Here is a 14,615-nt window from a genome sequence, read left to right as displayed (position 1 = left end):
TATATATATATATAGTACTCATAAACTAATAGCTTGACTTCCTAGGCAGTTATCAAAACATACATAAACCATCAGTGAGACAGAAGAATAAGTAAGGCAAATAAAAGAAGGAAACAGAAGAAATTACCATGAGGCTAGCATTTCATGATAGATGGATATGTAAGCCAAGCCATGGCCCTTTTCCAGTTCTGGATTATTCGAAGAGGTTAAGGAACATCCTTATCAGTTACTCAAGGAACAAAGACTAAAAGGTCCATTCAGTCAATAAGATCCCCCACACATCTGCTGACCTAGATTTCTAGTACCACAAGCCATCAAGGAGAAGTCCTCCCATCCTGGAGTGGTCTCTGAAGGCTGGCCAAGGACCTCAGAGCATAGGTAGTTTGCTGAACAGCAGCATGAGCGCCAGCCTGCACACTCATCGTGTGGAGATGGAGGGCTCTGGTCTGTCCTTTGCCTGCATCACATATGCTGAGCCTCTCTGCAACCGGCTGCTCTGCTGAGAAGCCCTGGACAACGCTTCCTGTCTGACACAGCTGCACTGAGGCTCCCTGACAACCCACGTGTGGAGTCAGCCTATTCAGGCCCTTGTGCAGTGAGCCATGTGTGCACTGAGGTCAGTTAGAAAGTGATGTGCAGGGTTTACAAAAGCATAGATTGGTTTTTACCCTTTAAAGATAGTTTTACAGAGCATCCGACTGAAGAGAGCCACACTGTTTAGTGCCCACAGAGTGTGTGACAATACTAATACTCTTTCCATCTTATCTAGTGTTACTTTCTTAAGAATACCTTGCTCTTTTTTCCTCTTCTAGTTAACTTTTCTACTGTATTGAAATAAAATTCAGTGAAAATTTAAAATATATATCAAAATTATTTGATTAAATGAGTACATTTAGAATAAAATCAGAAGCTGGGGATTTAACTCACTGGTTCTGCCACTGCCTTGCAAACGCACAAAGACCCAAGTTCAATCCCTGGTACCAAAAAAAAGGAATCAAGAATAAAATCAGATTTAAACTTGTATCTTTATTTTAGGGGAATAATTGTATTTGTTTTCTAGGTTTGTGCAGAAGAGAAATGCCCCACACTTGTCAACCTGGCTCACATGATGAGCTTGTATAGTACACACACGTACTCCAGAGACTGCGCTAACTGGATCAATGTGGTGTGCAGATACCTGCATGACTCCTTCTCAAATACTACATTTAACCTTGTGACTTACCTTGCAGAGGTAAATTTAAAATTCTCACTTTTAACTGCTTTGTGGCAAAATCTTCAAGTGAATTTAATAAGCAGGACTGTTGTACTAATCTTCAAATTGTTTTTGAGTGTGACTAGAGATGACATCTTTTAAAGATAGATGATAAACAATTCAGGTGTAAAGGAAGGTTTTATAAAAGTGGTAGGATTTTTTTTCCATTTCCAAAGTTTATTTCTTTTATTTGTTGCTCTTAAATGACATAAAACTCTAAACCTCCCTTTATTTGACATAAAATGGTTCTTTTAGTGGTTTTGATCCCACAGAATAGTTATGGTTTTTGTTTCTAAAAACATAGTTTGAGATACTTTCTAGAAAAATAGTACACTATGAAAAGACTCTGTTGTATAAGTTTTTATTTTGATGATGTAATTGCTGCTCTTCTGAAATATGTATGATTTTGAGGAGCAAAAGATAGAATTACAAAAAGAAGCCCCAGATCTGCATAAAAAATTAACATTAGTGATGCATCTGATGTAACTTCATGCCTAGAAAACTAAATGACTCAGTTAAAAATAAAATGTTAGCCTCAAGAAATTAGACATAAAACAAGCTTGAAAGAAATTATTGATAACTGACTAGATATTACTCATAATACTGTTTTTAAACTTAGCTAAAGTCACTGTTGTTAGCCATCATAAAATGTCAGGCTGGTGTAATTTTTGTTCGTTTTTGTTTTTTTGAGGCAGAGTCTCCCTTTGTAGTTCAAGCTGGCCCTAAATTCACTATGTAGCCCAGGCTGGCCTCGAACTCCTGAGGATCATCTTGTAGGCGTGTGCCACTGCACCTGGCTCATGGTGTAAAAAAAAAAATTTTTTTTTTTTTGGTACTGCAGATCGAACTTGGGTCCTTGCACTTGCAAGGCAGGTGCTAGAACCTCTGAGCTAAATCCCCAGCCCCAATTTTTTTTTTTTTTTTTTGTACCAGGGATCAAATTTGGGACCTTGTGATTGCAAGGCAGGCGGCACAGCCACTGAGCTAAATCCCTGGCCCATGGTGTAAATTTTTTAAATGCTGGTTTGTTGTCAAAGTCAACTTTATGTGTCAGTAAACTGACAAATGTGAGCTTTCTGCTTGGCCACTTCTTAGCCTGACTGAATGCTGCATTGTTATACACATAGCTTTAGGATGAGAACCAGCATAAAACCAGGCCTTAACCCCCTTAATCAACTTTGAATCTGAGTGCCTTCATCCAGCTTCACATATGTGTTGCCACACAGCTCATCCAAGGTAGCGCCAGCCTGTAAAAAGGTCCACTGTGGGGCCGGGGATTTAGCTCAGTGGTTCGATGGCCTGCCTTTCAAGCGCAAGGACCCAAGTTCAATCCCCTGTACCAAAAAAAAAAAAAAAAAAAAAAAAGGTCCACTTTGAGGTCTCAAGGTCCACAACTGGCACATTTCAGCCTGTGGCGCCATTGTTCCACGAGCTAAAAGGAACAACGTTTGCCTCAAATGTTACTCTTACTCATCTAGGTTATCCTTGTGTTATCAATAATAATCTGGCTAATCTGGCAACATTACTAAAACACTTACATGCATTTAAAATGACATATCTTTAATTTAGTCTGCCCTACAAACCTTATGAGGTAAGTAGTATTGATATATTACACCTTAACAAAATTAAGACTTAGGTTAAGAAAGTTGTACAAGATCACTTATCTAATAAGTGGCTGGTGTGAGTGATTTGTGGGAAATTTATTATTCTTTGGTAATAGTGGTTTGGTGGTTTTTCTTTGCACGTAAAATAAATGCTATTTTACTAAATTTTTCAAGGAAATAAAGATGAAAAATAATTATCCAGTTTTCTTTTTTGAACCAAAGGAAAAATAATAATAGACATTACCTTTTACTTTATTTCTGGACTTCTGATCTAACCATAAACTCATGAGTTAAAGCAATTACATTTTTAACTTCATAAATGTAAATATTGTTTTTGTTTAACCTGATTAAAGTCTGTTGCTCAATATTACTTTTAGCTGTTGGAAAAAGGATTGTCCAGTATGCAGCAATCATTACTACAGATTATCTATAGTTTGTTGAGTCATATTGACCTATCTGCAGCTCCAGCCAAGCAGTTTAATCTGGAGATCATAAAGATTATTGGCAAATATGTACAGGTGAGTGACCACAGAAATTAGGAATAGCATTTTTCAACTCAAAACAATTTATCATTGTTAAAAAAACACCTAAATGTCTAAGAAACAAAGTCACATTTTCAGGAATATTTATAACATGGAAAAATGTTCTTTGCGTAGAATCTGAATGCTTCCATAGTCAGTATAATTCCTACCTTAGATTCTAAGAGTACATCTACATTTCATTTCAGAAGAGCCTGGATCATGCAGACACAAGTGGCAGTAGCACTTTAAATCTACTTAGTTTAATTTACTGCCATAGTGCTATGGCAGTAGTTACCCCTCTGGAAACTAGGATTGTGACTCATTCTTTATACCTGTTTGTTAACCAGAGTCTGCATAACAAACAAGTACATGTTTTAGAAACTGAAGGCCTCTTTAAGAGTCTGTACTTCTATTTAGTCATGAGTCAACTTTTTTTTTTTTGTACCAGGGGTTGAACCTCAGGTCCTTGAGCTTGCTAGGCAGGCGGCGGAACCACTGAGCTAAATCTCCAGCCCTAGTCATAATTTTCTTAAACTAAACTTGTTACAATGACCTGCTTAAAATATTACAATATTATATGGACCTTTTATTATTAAATACTTAGCAATTTATATATCTTTATATCGAGTTATTAAGTCAATTACATAACTCAGTCCTGTCAAACATTTTTCATTTCCTTTTTTTGTTTTTGTCTTCATAGTGTTTTCCCCTCTGTCTTAGTCACTTTCTCACCTGGTAGTCATATGCAGTACTAAGAAATTGAGAAGTTTATTCTGGCTCACTCTTTTAGAGGTTTCAGTCCATAGTTGGCTGTCTCCAGGGCAGAAGCAGCAGCATGAGGGCCCTGCCTTAGAGAAAAGCTCCCAGGTGTGGCCAACAAACAGAAAAGGGAAGAGCTAGGGAGGAAGATACACCCTCCCATGTCACCCCAGTAATGGCCTCTTCCAGCCAGCCCCACCTCCCAACAGCAAGTCAGCTATGTCACCTTCTAGAAGCTCCACCTATGAGTGCATGAGGCTTTGTGGGGACATCTAGATATAAGCCATAACATCCCCTCAAATGTCCATTGTGAAAGATATATAGTATAACATGGTTATGAGTATTTGAGTACCAGCCAGGAGTGGTGGTTCACACCTGAAATCCCAGCACTTGGGAGGCTGAGGCAGGAGGATCGCTGTGAGTTTGAGACCAGCCTGGGCTACATAGTGAGATCCAGGTCAGTCGCAACTACATAGTGAGACCCTGTCTCAAAAAGAAAAAAAAAATCTCAAAGGAAAAGTAAACATTTTTACAGGTGTTTTGTAGAAGTAATATTTTCATAGTCTACATAATGCACTAAATTTCTGCTTTTAAATATGCACTTGTAACTTTTATATGTTGATTCTTTAAACCAGAGTCCTTATTGGAAGGAAGCCTTGAATATATTAAAACTGGTGGTGTCACGCTCTGCAAGTCTTGTCGTACCCAACGACATCCCCAAGTCCTATGGAGGAGATATAAGTTCTCCTGAAATATCTTTCACTAAAATTTTTAATAATGTCTCTAAGGAGTTGCCTGGGAAGACCTTAGATTTTCATTTTGACATCTCTGAGGTAAGATGCTCAGAAATTAATATGGGTACTCTGAATTTTCACTGGTTTATTCTTTCATTCAACAAGCATTAATTGCACTCATACTCATTGTTAGACATTGTGATAGATGCTATGAAAAACAGATGGATAATGGAAAGAAGTCCTACTATTAGGAAGCTTTCAGTATGGTGAAGAAACAAGCATTGTGATAAGTGCTTTGCCTGGAAGTAAATTAAAAATGCTATGGGACTATATAATGTTTTCCCTAAGGAGTTTTACCTAGTGGACATTCCATGCAACGGGGGGAAGCATGTGCCCAAACATAGGCCCACAGAACAGCCTTATAAGTGCAGGAAGCAATAGCAAGAAGAGTTTCACTGGAGAATGAAGATCAGGAGGCATAGAGGTAGTCATGCCTAAGGAGATAAGCAAGAAACAGATCAGAAAAGGACTTGGATGACATGCAGATAAGCTTGAATTTTGTTTTTAAGAGTAAATTCAAAACACTAAAAACTATACATGAGTTTTGGATAATCCTAGAATTATTACTGAAACAAATTTTTACACATCAGTTTTGTAGAAAGATGCACAGAAATTTTCCAATTTGAAGTTGTTACTTTAATATTTGCTAAAGTAATATTGAAACACACTTAACAATATATATTGAACAAAATATCAAAATTTAAGAGAAGTTAAATCTGAGTGGCAAGATTACAGGTGATTTTTTTAAAAAATTGTTTATGTTTTTTGAGCTTTCTATAAAGAGATATTTTTTAATCATAAGGGAGAGACAAGCAGAGGTGATAGTTTTTTTTAAAAAAATCAGATATTTAAAATAGGAAAAAGATCTAATAATCTCAGATATAAAGTTATTACCAATAAAATCAAGTCTCAGTGAAAAAACTTGGTTTTCATAACATCTGTGCTATACTAAATCTATGTTGTTGATTATTTATATAAAATGTCATTATAGGTATACTCTTAATCCTTATGAGTTTCTTTGATGTTGAAATATTTGAGTCAGCACTGGTACTTTGTTTCTGTGTAGACACCAATCATTGGAAATAAGTATGGAGATCAGCACAGTGCAGCTGGAAGAAATGGGAAGCCGAAAGTGATTGCTGTCACGCGAAGTACTTCCTCCACATCCTCTGGTTCCAATTCTAATGCCTTGGTTCCTGTCAGCTGGAAGAGGCCGCAGTTATCACAGGTACCTAAGAGCATCAAAGTTGAACATTCATAGAATGAGTTTTGTTATGTGTATGAAAACTTGCGCGTTTGTCTCCTTTTATCAGCAATACTAACATTTGAATTTCTTCTCTTTAGCGAAGAACAAGAGAAAAGTTAATGAATGTGCTTTCTCTCTGTGGCCCAGAATCTGGCCTCCCAAAGAATCCATCTGTAAGTAATCACTGATTAGTTTTTTCATGAAGAAGTTGTTCTTTCTCCTTGCTTGCCTTTTCTAATTTAGTCACAGTATTATCTAAGAATGCAAAAAAAGAAGAAGAAGAAAATTCTTGTCTGTTGTGATACCTGGCAGCTGTGCTACTTAGATGCTCACCCAATTAGATGTGAAGGCCGGTGTTAATTTAAGCTCTGGGTTCACTAAAAGATGAGGCCTGCGGTGGCTCTTGAGGCTCTGATATCTCATACAGAATGACAAAGCTGATGAAAGGACTTTTTGTGTTTTGGTTGTTTGTGTGGTATCAGGTTGTATTTTCTTCTAATGAAGATTTGGAAGTCGGTGACCAACAGACTAGTCTAATTTCTACAACTGAAGACATAATTCAAGAAGAAGAAGTAGCCATAGAAGATAATACAAGTGAACAACAGTTTGGTGTTTTTAAGGATTTTGACTTTTTAGATGTTGAATTGGAAGATGCAGAGGTAAGAATGTGGGCTTTCTACACTTTTTACAGCATAGTTACAAATATCAAGACTGACCGTGGGCTCTTTGCTTATTAATTTCAATATTAGCTCACAAAAGTAAAAATCCTATATTAGAAACTAATATAATTCTTACAGTTGGTCAATAGAAGAAATAAAAGAGGAACAATCTTATTTTTCATCTTTATCCTTAAAACAGAGTAAAAACATAGATTTCTTCAAAATATTTTTAAAGTCCTAAATCTTTTTAAGGTTCTGCTTAGATTTAATTTTTTGTATAAGCTATGTAATTTTCAGAAAAATAGTGAAGCATTATGTTAAAATTGAGCAAACAACATTGTAAAAAGGAGGGTGGCATCTGTCACTAAATTGACAGACAGGCTTTTCTAGAGCTCTGCCCTCCGGTAGGTGACTGAGATTCTCCCGACCACATTCTTTATAACATAACCAGGCTTCAGTGCCTCTTCATTGGCTACCCAAAGAGCTTTATCTCCAACCTGAAAGGCAGATTTAGTACTCATACTTAGTGTGGCTCAGGAAGGTCTCCAACTGTTTCTGTACACTTCACTAGCTCCCCTTCCATGCAGGTAGCCTGGCCTCAGCAGCAGGCTGACTGTCACTGCTGTGTGCCACCACACCCTGTCGCCTCCCCTGAGCATGTGCAGGAAGTGAAGGTTGCCTCCAGAAATGGTCTTAGGAGAATAAAGAAGCTGCTTTCTAAATATTCTTAGCAAACTTCTTACCACATTTCCTTGGTCTCAGTTGAGACACATACCAATTTCTAAAACAATTACTGTGGCGAATGTAATAGAACTGTCCTATTGTCTTAGGGTATTAAGAACCCATTCCTGGCCTGGGGATTTAGTTCAGTGGTTTTGCCATCTGCTTCCAAGCCCAAGATCCCAAGTTCGATCCCCGGTACCAAAAAAAACAAAAAATAAAACAACAAAAAAACCCATTCCTATAGATTAGGTCATAACCCATACATTTTAAAATTGTTACAGTCTACATGTGAGAAGACTAAAATGCTTCAGTATCAAGTATCTGCACCATATTTTGATATATATTTTTCTAAACAATGAGAACTTTGCTAATATGCATCCATTACTGAGATTTTTTTGGAGGTGGTGGTACTGGGAATTGAACCCAGGGCCTTCTCACTGATATGCATTTCCAGCCTCTCTATCTCTCTCTTTTTTTTAAATCTTTTCCCCCATTAAGTTTATTGGTACATTTAAAGCAAACAATGCAGTTACATTTATCATAGGGTTCTTGTTTTTTTGTTTTTTGTTTGTTGTTTTTTTTTTTTTAATTTTGAGAGGATATTGCCAAGTTGCCCATGCTAGGCTTGAACTTCACATCCTCCTGCCTTGGCCTCCTAGACATCTGGGATGGCAAGCATATACCACCGCGCCTGGCTAAGGGAATGTTTCTGTTGGCTCTGATAAGTGATGTGGATGAAATGTGCCGCCCTGCACCATGTCACACTAATTACTGATAGCAGACTAGTTTCAGGTGAGATTCCCATCCTCAGTATGCTCCAGCCTCCCCGATAGATCGGAGATCACAGTGCCTTAAAGGCACACGAGTGGCTTTCCCCTAGCTGGGAGCAGTGGCACTCCTGAGCAGGTTTATAGCGGCCCAAGAACGAGGCACCTTGCTATACTAACCCACACTTCATGCATTTACCTCACATTCAAGTGTATACCAAGATACATCTTTAAAAACAAAACTTCCAACAGTATGCATCCTTACACTATGCTACTCCATTAATATCTTCTATTTTTTTCCATCCCCCCGCCTGTCTAAAAGTGGTTTTCATCACCCTCTAAAAGTGATTTCATGCTCATCATTTGAAAATATATATTGTAGAAAATAGGACAGACTTGTATAGCCTGGGAAGAAAGAGGAATGGGTTCAAATTCAAGAGACCTGCTGCTGTCCCTCTACTCCAAGGCCTTAAGTGGTTTCTAAATTCTCCTGCAATTCTTTGTTTTTTTCAATTCAGACTAAATTTCTAAAGGCAGTCTCTTGACATTTTTGTAATGGTAAGGGTATTATTTTTTTGTTTGCCTTTTTTTCTTTAAAGAGCACTGCAAATGTTTCCAATTTCATGCAGTACTCTAAAATGTCAGTGGTAATAAATAATGCTTTTAGTAGACTTTCAGTCAGAATGGATTGAAGATGCTTATTGTAGCTCTCTCTTTAATTCAGCTCACAGTGATTTGAGGTTTTAATTTATGTCTCATAATTAAGCACATCAAATGATTTTTTTTCAAGTACTGAGGATTGAACCCAAGGTCTTTGCACTGAGCTACATCCCCACACCTTTTTAAAAATTTTTTGAAATTGGCCCTTGCTAAGTTGCCCAGACTGGGTTTGACCTTGTGGTCCACCTGCCTCAGCCTCCTAGAGTGCTAGGGTTACAGGCATATGCCACTATGCCTGGCTCAAATAATATGTGTTTTCTAAAACCTAGACATAGTCCTTCTTAAAACATGATAATAGGAAATACTTTGCTAGAAAACAAACTTCACTACTAAAGAGTCTTCTAAAATATCCTTCAACTTTGAAAGCCCACAGTATATTCTTTTGTTCAACACGTACATTGCCATTATTCTGTAATATGCTATGTAATTATATTTGAAATAATATGTTCTAGAAATGTATAAATTCTGGCCCTCAGGGCCATAGGGCTTCTTTCTAAGATACTTTGAAAAACAGCCAAGAAAGATCCAAGAGCCAAATGGATATCGTTTCTAGAGCCTTTCTTGAACCTACATAGCTCAGGTTTTGCTTGAGTTTTGCACAATTGAGTTCCATCTAAAATTTATTTTATTTTAAAAAAAATGATTTGAACAATCTCTTCCTTAGGAAAATAACAAATAAATCATACTTTGGTAGTCAGCCAAGTATAATTTGCCATATCAGAGCCTAAGGAAGAATCTAAGAATTGTAGCCTTACCAAAAGGAGGCTCAGTTTAGTCAGAATAATAGAAACATGACTTATACAAATCTGTAGCAGGGGTGAAATTGAAATGTGTCATATTTCCTCTTGACCTTTTGAAATTGGCAGTGGTTATGGGTTTTTTTGTTTTATTTTGGTTTTTTCCTGGTACTAGAGATCAAACTCAGGACCTTGCACTTGCCATGCAGGTGCAGTGCCACTGAGCTGTTATGTTTTGAGAGCTGTGATCTTGATTTTAAATTATTTTATAGTAAAAAGTGACCATTGCATTTAACTATAGCTGTCCTACAGAATAAAATAATTGTGACCCTGTATGTTGTCGATTGAATGTGGGCATTTTAAGTCAGTTTTTTGATTATGCCAAGTATTAAATCTGTGTAAAATTTGAAGATTTCCTTAAAGTTTGTGTTGCTAAAGTGTATCCTAGAAATGTTGTTTTAAGTGTCTGTCTCTGACTTTTTCACAATGACTTTGCATTAAAAAAAGTACTTTAAATCACATGTTGGCGTCCCGATAAAAGCTTAATCCAGAGCTTGAATCAGTCTTTGGGTTTGAGAAATCACAGGTTTCCCAAAAAGTGTAGTATATCTTTAAATGTTTGTCTTCGTTCTTTCTAATTCTGTGTGTTTTCCTTTTTGCTAACCAAGGAGCTGCAGGTAAGTTGCAGTCTGGTGTTGTGCGATGTTTCTTTGTTGTCATTTGTGATGTATTTGTTCTTCTTGTGGACACATTCATGTTTGTGTATTAGAATAGAAATGGCCGCAAGTGTAGATTTAGTTGGTTCCCCAGTAATACAAGATAGAATGTCAAGAAAATTATTTAGTGAAAACAGGTTATTAACCAAGTAATTTTGATCTCTTTAAAGATTTAATAATATGTTAAAAGATTAAAGAAATTGAAGGGCTGATTGAAACTCTGCTTTTGATGATGTGTTCAGTATTTTTCATTTTGATCTGTGTTTTCCTGGCATTTTACATTTACATTTATAAGCAAATATTTGTGGTCTTAGAAGTCTTGTCTTGCTTTTCCAGGGTGAAAGTATGGACAATTTTAACTGGGGAGTCCGCCGGCGCTCACTGGATAGCATTGACAAAGGGGACACCCCATCCCTCCAGGAGTACCAGTGCTCAAGCAGTACCCCCAGCCTGAACTTGACAAACCAGGAGGATACAGATGAGTCCTCAGAAGAGGAAGCGGCCCTCACTGCAAGCCAGATCCTGTCGCGCACACAAATGGTATCTGTTGCCTTTCCATGCGGTGACAGTAGTCTTACTTAACTTCTAACTTAGTAATGATTGTTTCTCAGTCTTTCAAATTTCATTTCATTATCAGCAGAATGTACACATGGATGTGAAAACACAAAGTGGTAATGAAATATTCCATTATTCATGACAGAACTAAATGCATAAAGTTGATATTTTGTACCCATTAGCAGCTAAGGACACATTTCTTCTGGCTTCTGGCCATGGCATGTTGTTCTAGGGACTTTCAGGGTCCTCATCCTAATGCATATTTTTGGCACCAGTGTGAACAACACTGCTATTTAATCCGCACTACTTTTCTTCCCTAGTGTAGTGTAGTGTAGTGTGCAGAGATTGAGCATGGCTTTGGTCCCTTTCAAGATCGAGTCAGCTGTATGGAGGTTCTGGCTTATATCCCAAGGGTGGCTACGAGAGTTAGAGTGAGTGCAAAATGAGAAAATTAGCCTGCAAACACCATCTGTTCATTTTGAAATTCCAGGATGCAAGAAAGGGCTAAATTTGTGGTCATGGTAGGGTGAGAACTCGAAGATGTCAGTGTGATGCATGGCTGCTAGGGCACATATGATAGGGGAACAGCATGGAGCCACTGTCAGCATTGGCTACACAGCTGGTAGTGCAAAGCTTTTTACAGGCTAGGTTAAACCGCACTCCGGGCTGGGGATTTGGCTCAGTGGTTCCACCTCCCAATTCACAAGCATAAGGACCTGAGTTCTATCCCGGTACCAAAAAAAAAAGTAAGTAGATCCAAGTAATGTTGCACTGAGCTGGCTTCAGACAGGTCAGATTATCAGTTTGTAGCTGGCTTCCCGTCTTAGGAAATCTCATTGTTGCCCCAATGTCTTTCACGCACCATCCCTTTACATATTAAATGAGAAACTGCTGCTGCTAACAATAGCCATAATTACCACTTGCAGAACGTTTAAGGAGATACCAACCTATCCAAGGTATTGCCATGTCCTAGTCACCACTTCTCTCTCCCAGCCACACAGGTTGGAAAGGTTATTGTGATTGTGGAGACTAAATGAGCTGTCCCAGACACACTGCTGGTAAATGGATTTGCCCCAGGTGATCTGTGCTATGTCTTAAGACAAGGCCTATAAGGTGTTGTCCTCCAAGGAACTCTTTGCTTAAAAGAATGATAAAGTTCCTGGCCACAGAGACTGACCGAGGCACAGTCGGGGCACTGAAGGCCAACCATGCATTGATGGGCTGACAGGCTGACGGGCTGGATTTTGTCATCCAAGTTACTATAAAACAGGCTGGGGAAAGGTGCCTGGCTTTATTTGCTGTGTAACTGTAGTCATTACCCAACCTCTACTTTAAAACAGAACCCTGATGATACCTGCCTCACAAGGGTTTTATACAAGGAAGAAAACCCTCTGGTATATAATACGTAAATCCTTAATTAAGAGCAGCTAGCATGAGAGCCAGAGGGCAGAGTTGACTGCCTGCTTACAAGGCCAACCCTATTCAGAGTGGTATTGAGGTAAAAAACAATGAAAAAGTTGACTCCTCATAGAAAGATTTAATTTTTGCCTCTGTGTACTCTAAATCATAAACTTGAGGTTTCTTATGTGAACATTGACTCTGAAGAATTGTTTCCTTAGAAGGAAAAAGAGTAATTTTTTTTTTTTAATTAATAACTACCACTTTAAAAAAAGTAAAAAGTCATGAATGATGTTTGCCATTATAACCACTCTACTTTTTTTTTTGACAGTACTGGGGATTGAACCCAAACCCAGGGCCCCACACATGCAAGACAAGCTCCCTGGGCACTTTCAGCCCTGTCCCTCTTCAAAACATTTGAGAATTCACTCTGCTTGATAGTGAAGCCGCAGGGAGAACAGAGAGCAGGTGCCTTACAAAGTCCCAGACCAGCCAAACCACAACACATGAAAGTATGAATTTCAGCCTAAAGCTTACACAGTAAGGTAGAACTTCCCACTTTGCTTCTTTAGCCAAATTTTATTTTTTAATTAATTGATTGATTAATTTTGGTTCCAGGGATCGAAGTCAGGACCTCGCGCTTGCCCAGCAGGCACAGTGCCACTGAGCTACTGCCCTGTCCCCTTTAACCAAATTTTAAAACTCATAGGAATGGCCAGTTTTGCCAGGTTAGCTTCTTGCATTAATAACACCCAATCTTGATGAAATAAAACTCTAAGAAATCCCTCAAGCTGTTTATAACTAAGCCCCTAAAATACTTCGTTAGAGAAAAGTTTCTTGTAGCTTTTGTGACATTGGCTCGTAAGTGAATTCTTTGTCTGATCATCTCTCCTTTCAGTTAAACAGTGACTCTGCTGCCGATGAAACGATGCCAGACCATCCTGACTTGTTGCTTCAGTCTCAGGATTCCACCGGCAGCAACACAACAGAAGAAGTGCTTCAAATCAGAGATGAGACCCCAAGTTTGGAGGCTTGTCTAGATAATGCTAGCAGCCAGCTGCCTGAGGTGGGGAGAAATGGGGCTGGTGCATGGCCAATCTAGACTCCTTTTAGCACTCTGTTACATCTTTTGCTTTTCTTTCAACAGAGTTTTCATCTGATGTGCTGATTATTTGATTTTGTTTCCAGTATTTCTAACCTGTTGGGTTGTTCTAAACAAAATAGCCAGATCTGATTTAAAAACAAAAAAGTTGGCAGGTTAAGGAAATGACCTACAGGTTAAAAATAATCTCGAGTGTCTCAATGAGCATTTTGTGTTTCGGACTATGACTCGGTTACCGTACAAGTGCTTCGCTAGGGATGGCAGGCATCGTCTGTGGCACTGCGTTTTCTTTCAAGAACCGCTTTTGTTTTTCCTCCCCTTTTGCTTTGAGTGGGGTTTATGTGATTGGTGCTGTGATTGGGTTAGGACCTCAGGCCAGCTGTGTTAGTAGCTGGTGCAAGGAAATCTTTTCAAAAGACTTTGGAACCACTAGTATTATGTTTTGGAAAGGCCTGTGAGAAGTAAGCCAGATTCAAGCTATTGACTGACCAAAAATAAGTAAGTATTAGTTTTCTTAGTGTTTTTCTAAATATGATTTTTAAATGTACTTGTTATAGTTCTATCATATATGCTTTTATGCTTTGGTAAGTATTGGAAACTGCTATATTTTTTGGCAGTGTTAATAAAATTAGTACAGTTATCAGATCTGGACTAATATAGTTACTAGATCATGTTATTTTAATAAAGAAAGTTCTGTTATTCTTACATATGCAATCTAACAGTATCATGTATTTTTTAATAAAGGCATTTTGGCTTCCTACTAGTAGTTTTCAAAATGCTTGGGCAGTATGGCTAAGGCTTAGATAATTCAATTAATCAAATGTGTATTGTAATTTCAGTAGATGCTAGGCAGTCCAGATAGGTGCCAGAAAGCAGAGTAGAGCATGACCTGTTCTTGGGGAGTACTTTGTCTACTCTGTCTATATTAAAGGAGACAGAGAAAGCTTTTGAAAGTTACATTATGAGAACTTCAGTAATATACATATGCTCAAGGCTTTATGAAAACCCAGAGGAGAGTGACCCTCACTGCATTAGGAGTACTGGTGGTAAAGGACAGGCTTC

At 38.1% G+C, this 14,615-nt stretch overlaps 1 protein-coding gene across 5 annotated transcripts in view; it reads left to right on the top strand.

Moving 5' to 3' along the window:
- The window catches only part of Fryl (FRY like transcription coactivator), a 176,745-nt gene that overhangs the window by 137,329 nt on the left and 24,801 nt on the right, over positions 1-14,615 (top strand). For 3 of the 5 annotated variants that reach the window (XM_033758803.1, XM_033758801.1, XM_033758800.1), the window contains exons 46-53: positions 1,061-1,231; positions 3,234-3,374; positions 4,772-4,969; positions 5,997-6,158; positions 6,275-6,349; positions 6,659-6,835; positions 10,835-11,038; positions 13,350-13,517. In XM_033758803.1, coding sequence (XP_033614694.1) covers positions 1,061-1,231; positions 3,234-3,374; positions 4,772-4,969; positions 5,997-6,158; positions 6,275-6,349; positions 6,659-6,835; positions 10,835-11,038; positions 13,350-13,517 — 1,296 coding nt within the window. Of the gene's footprint in view, positions 1-1,060; positions 1,232-3,233; positions 3,375-4,771; positions 4,970-5,996; positions 6,159-6,274; positions 6,350-6,658; positions 6,836-10,450; positions 10,460-10,834; positions 11,039-13,349; positions 13,518-14,615 lie in introns of all 5 variants that reach the window. The other 2 variants (XM_033758799.1, XM_033758802.1) reach the window with 1 other exon arrangement.

The sequence above is a fragment of the Fukomys damarensis genome, unplaced genomic scaffold (assembly GCF_012274545.1).
Source record: "Fukomys damarensis isolate Sample0158 unplaced genomic scaffold, DMR_v1.0_HiC HiC_scaffold_35, whole genome shotgun sequence".
In the NCBI taxonomy this organism is placed as follows: domain Eukaryota; kingdom Metazoa; phylum Chordata; class Mammalia; order Rodentia; family Bathyergidae; genus Fukomys; species Fukomys damarensis.
Note: the sequence above shows the minus strand (reverse complement) of the source record. Positions and strands in the feature narration are given on the sequence as shown.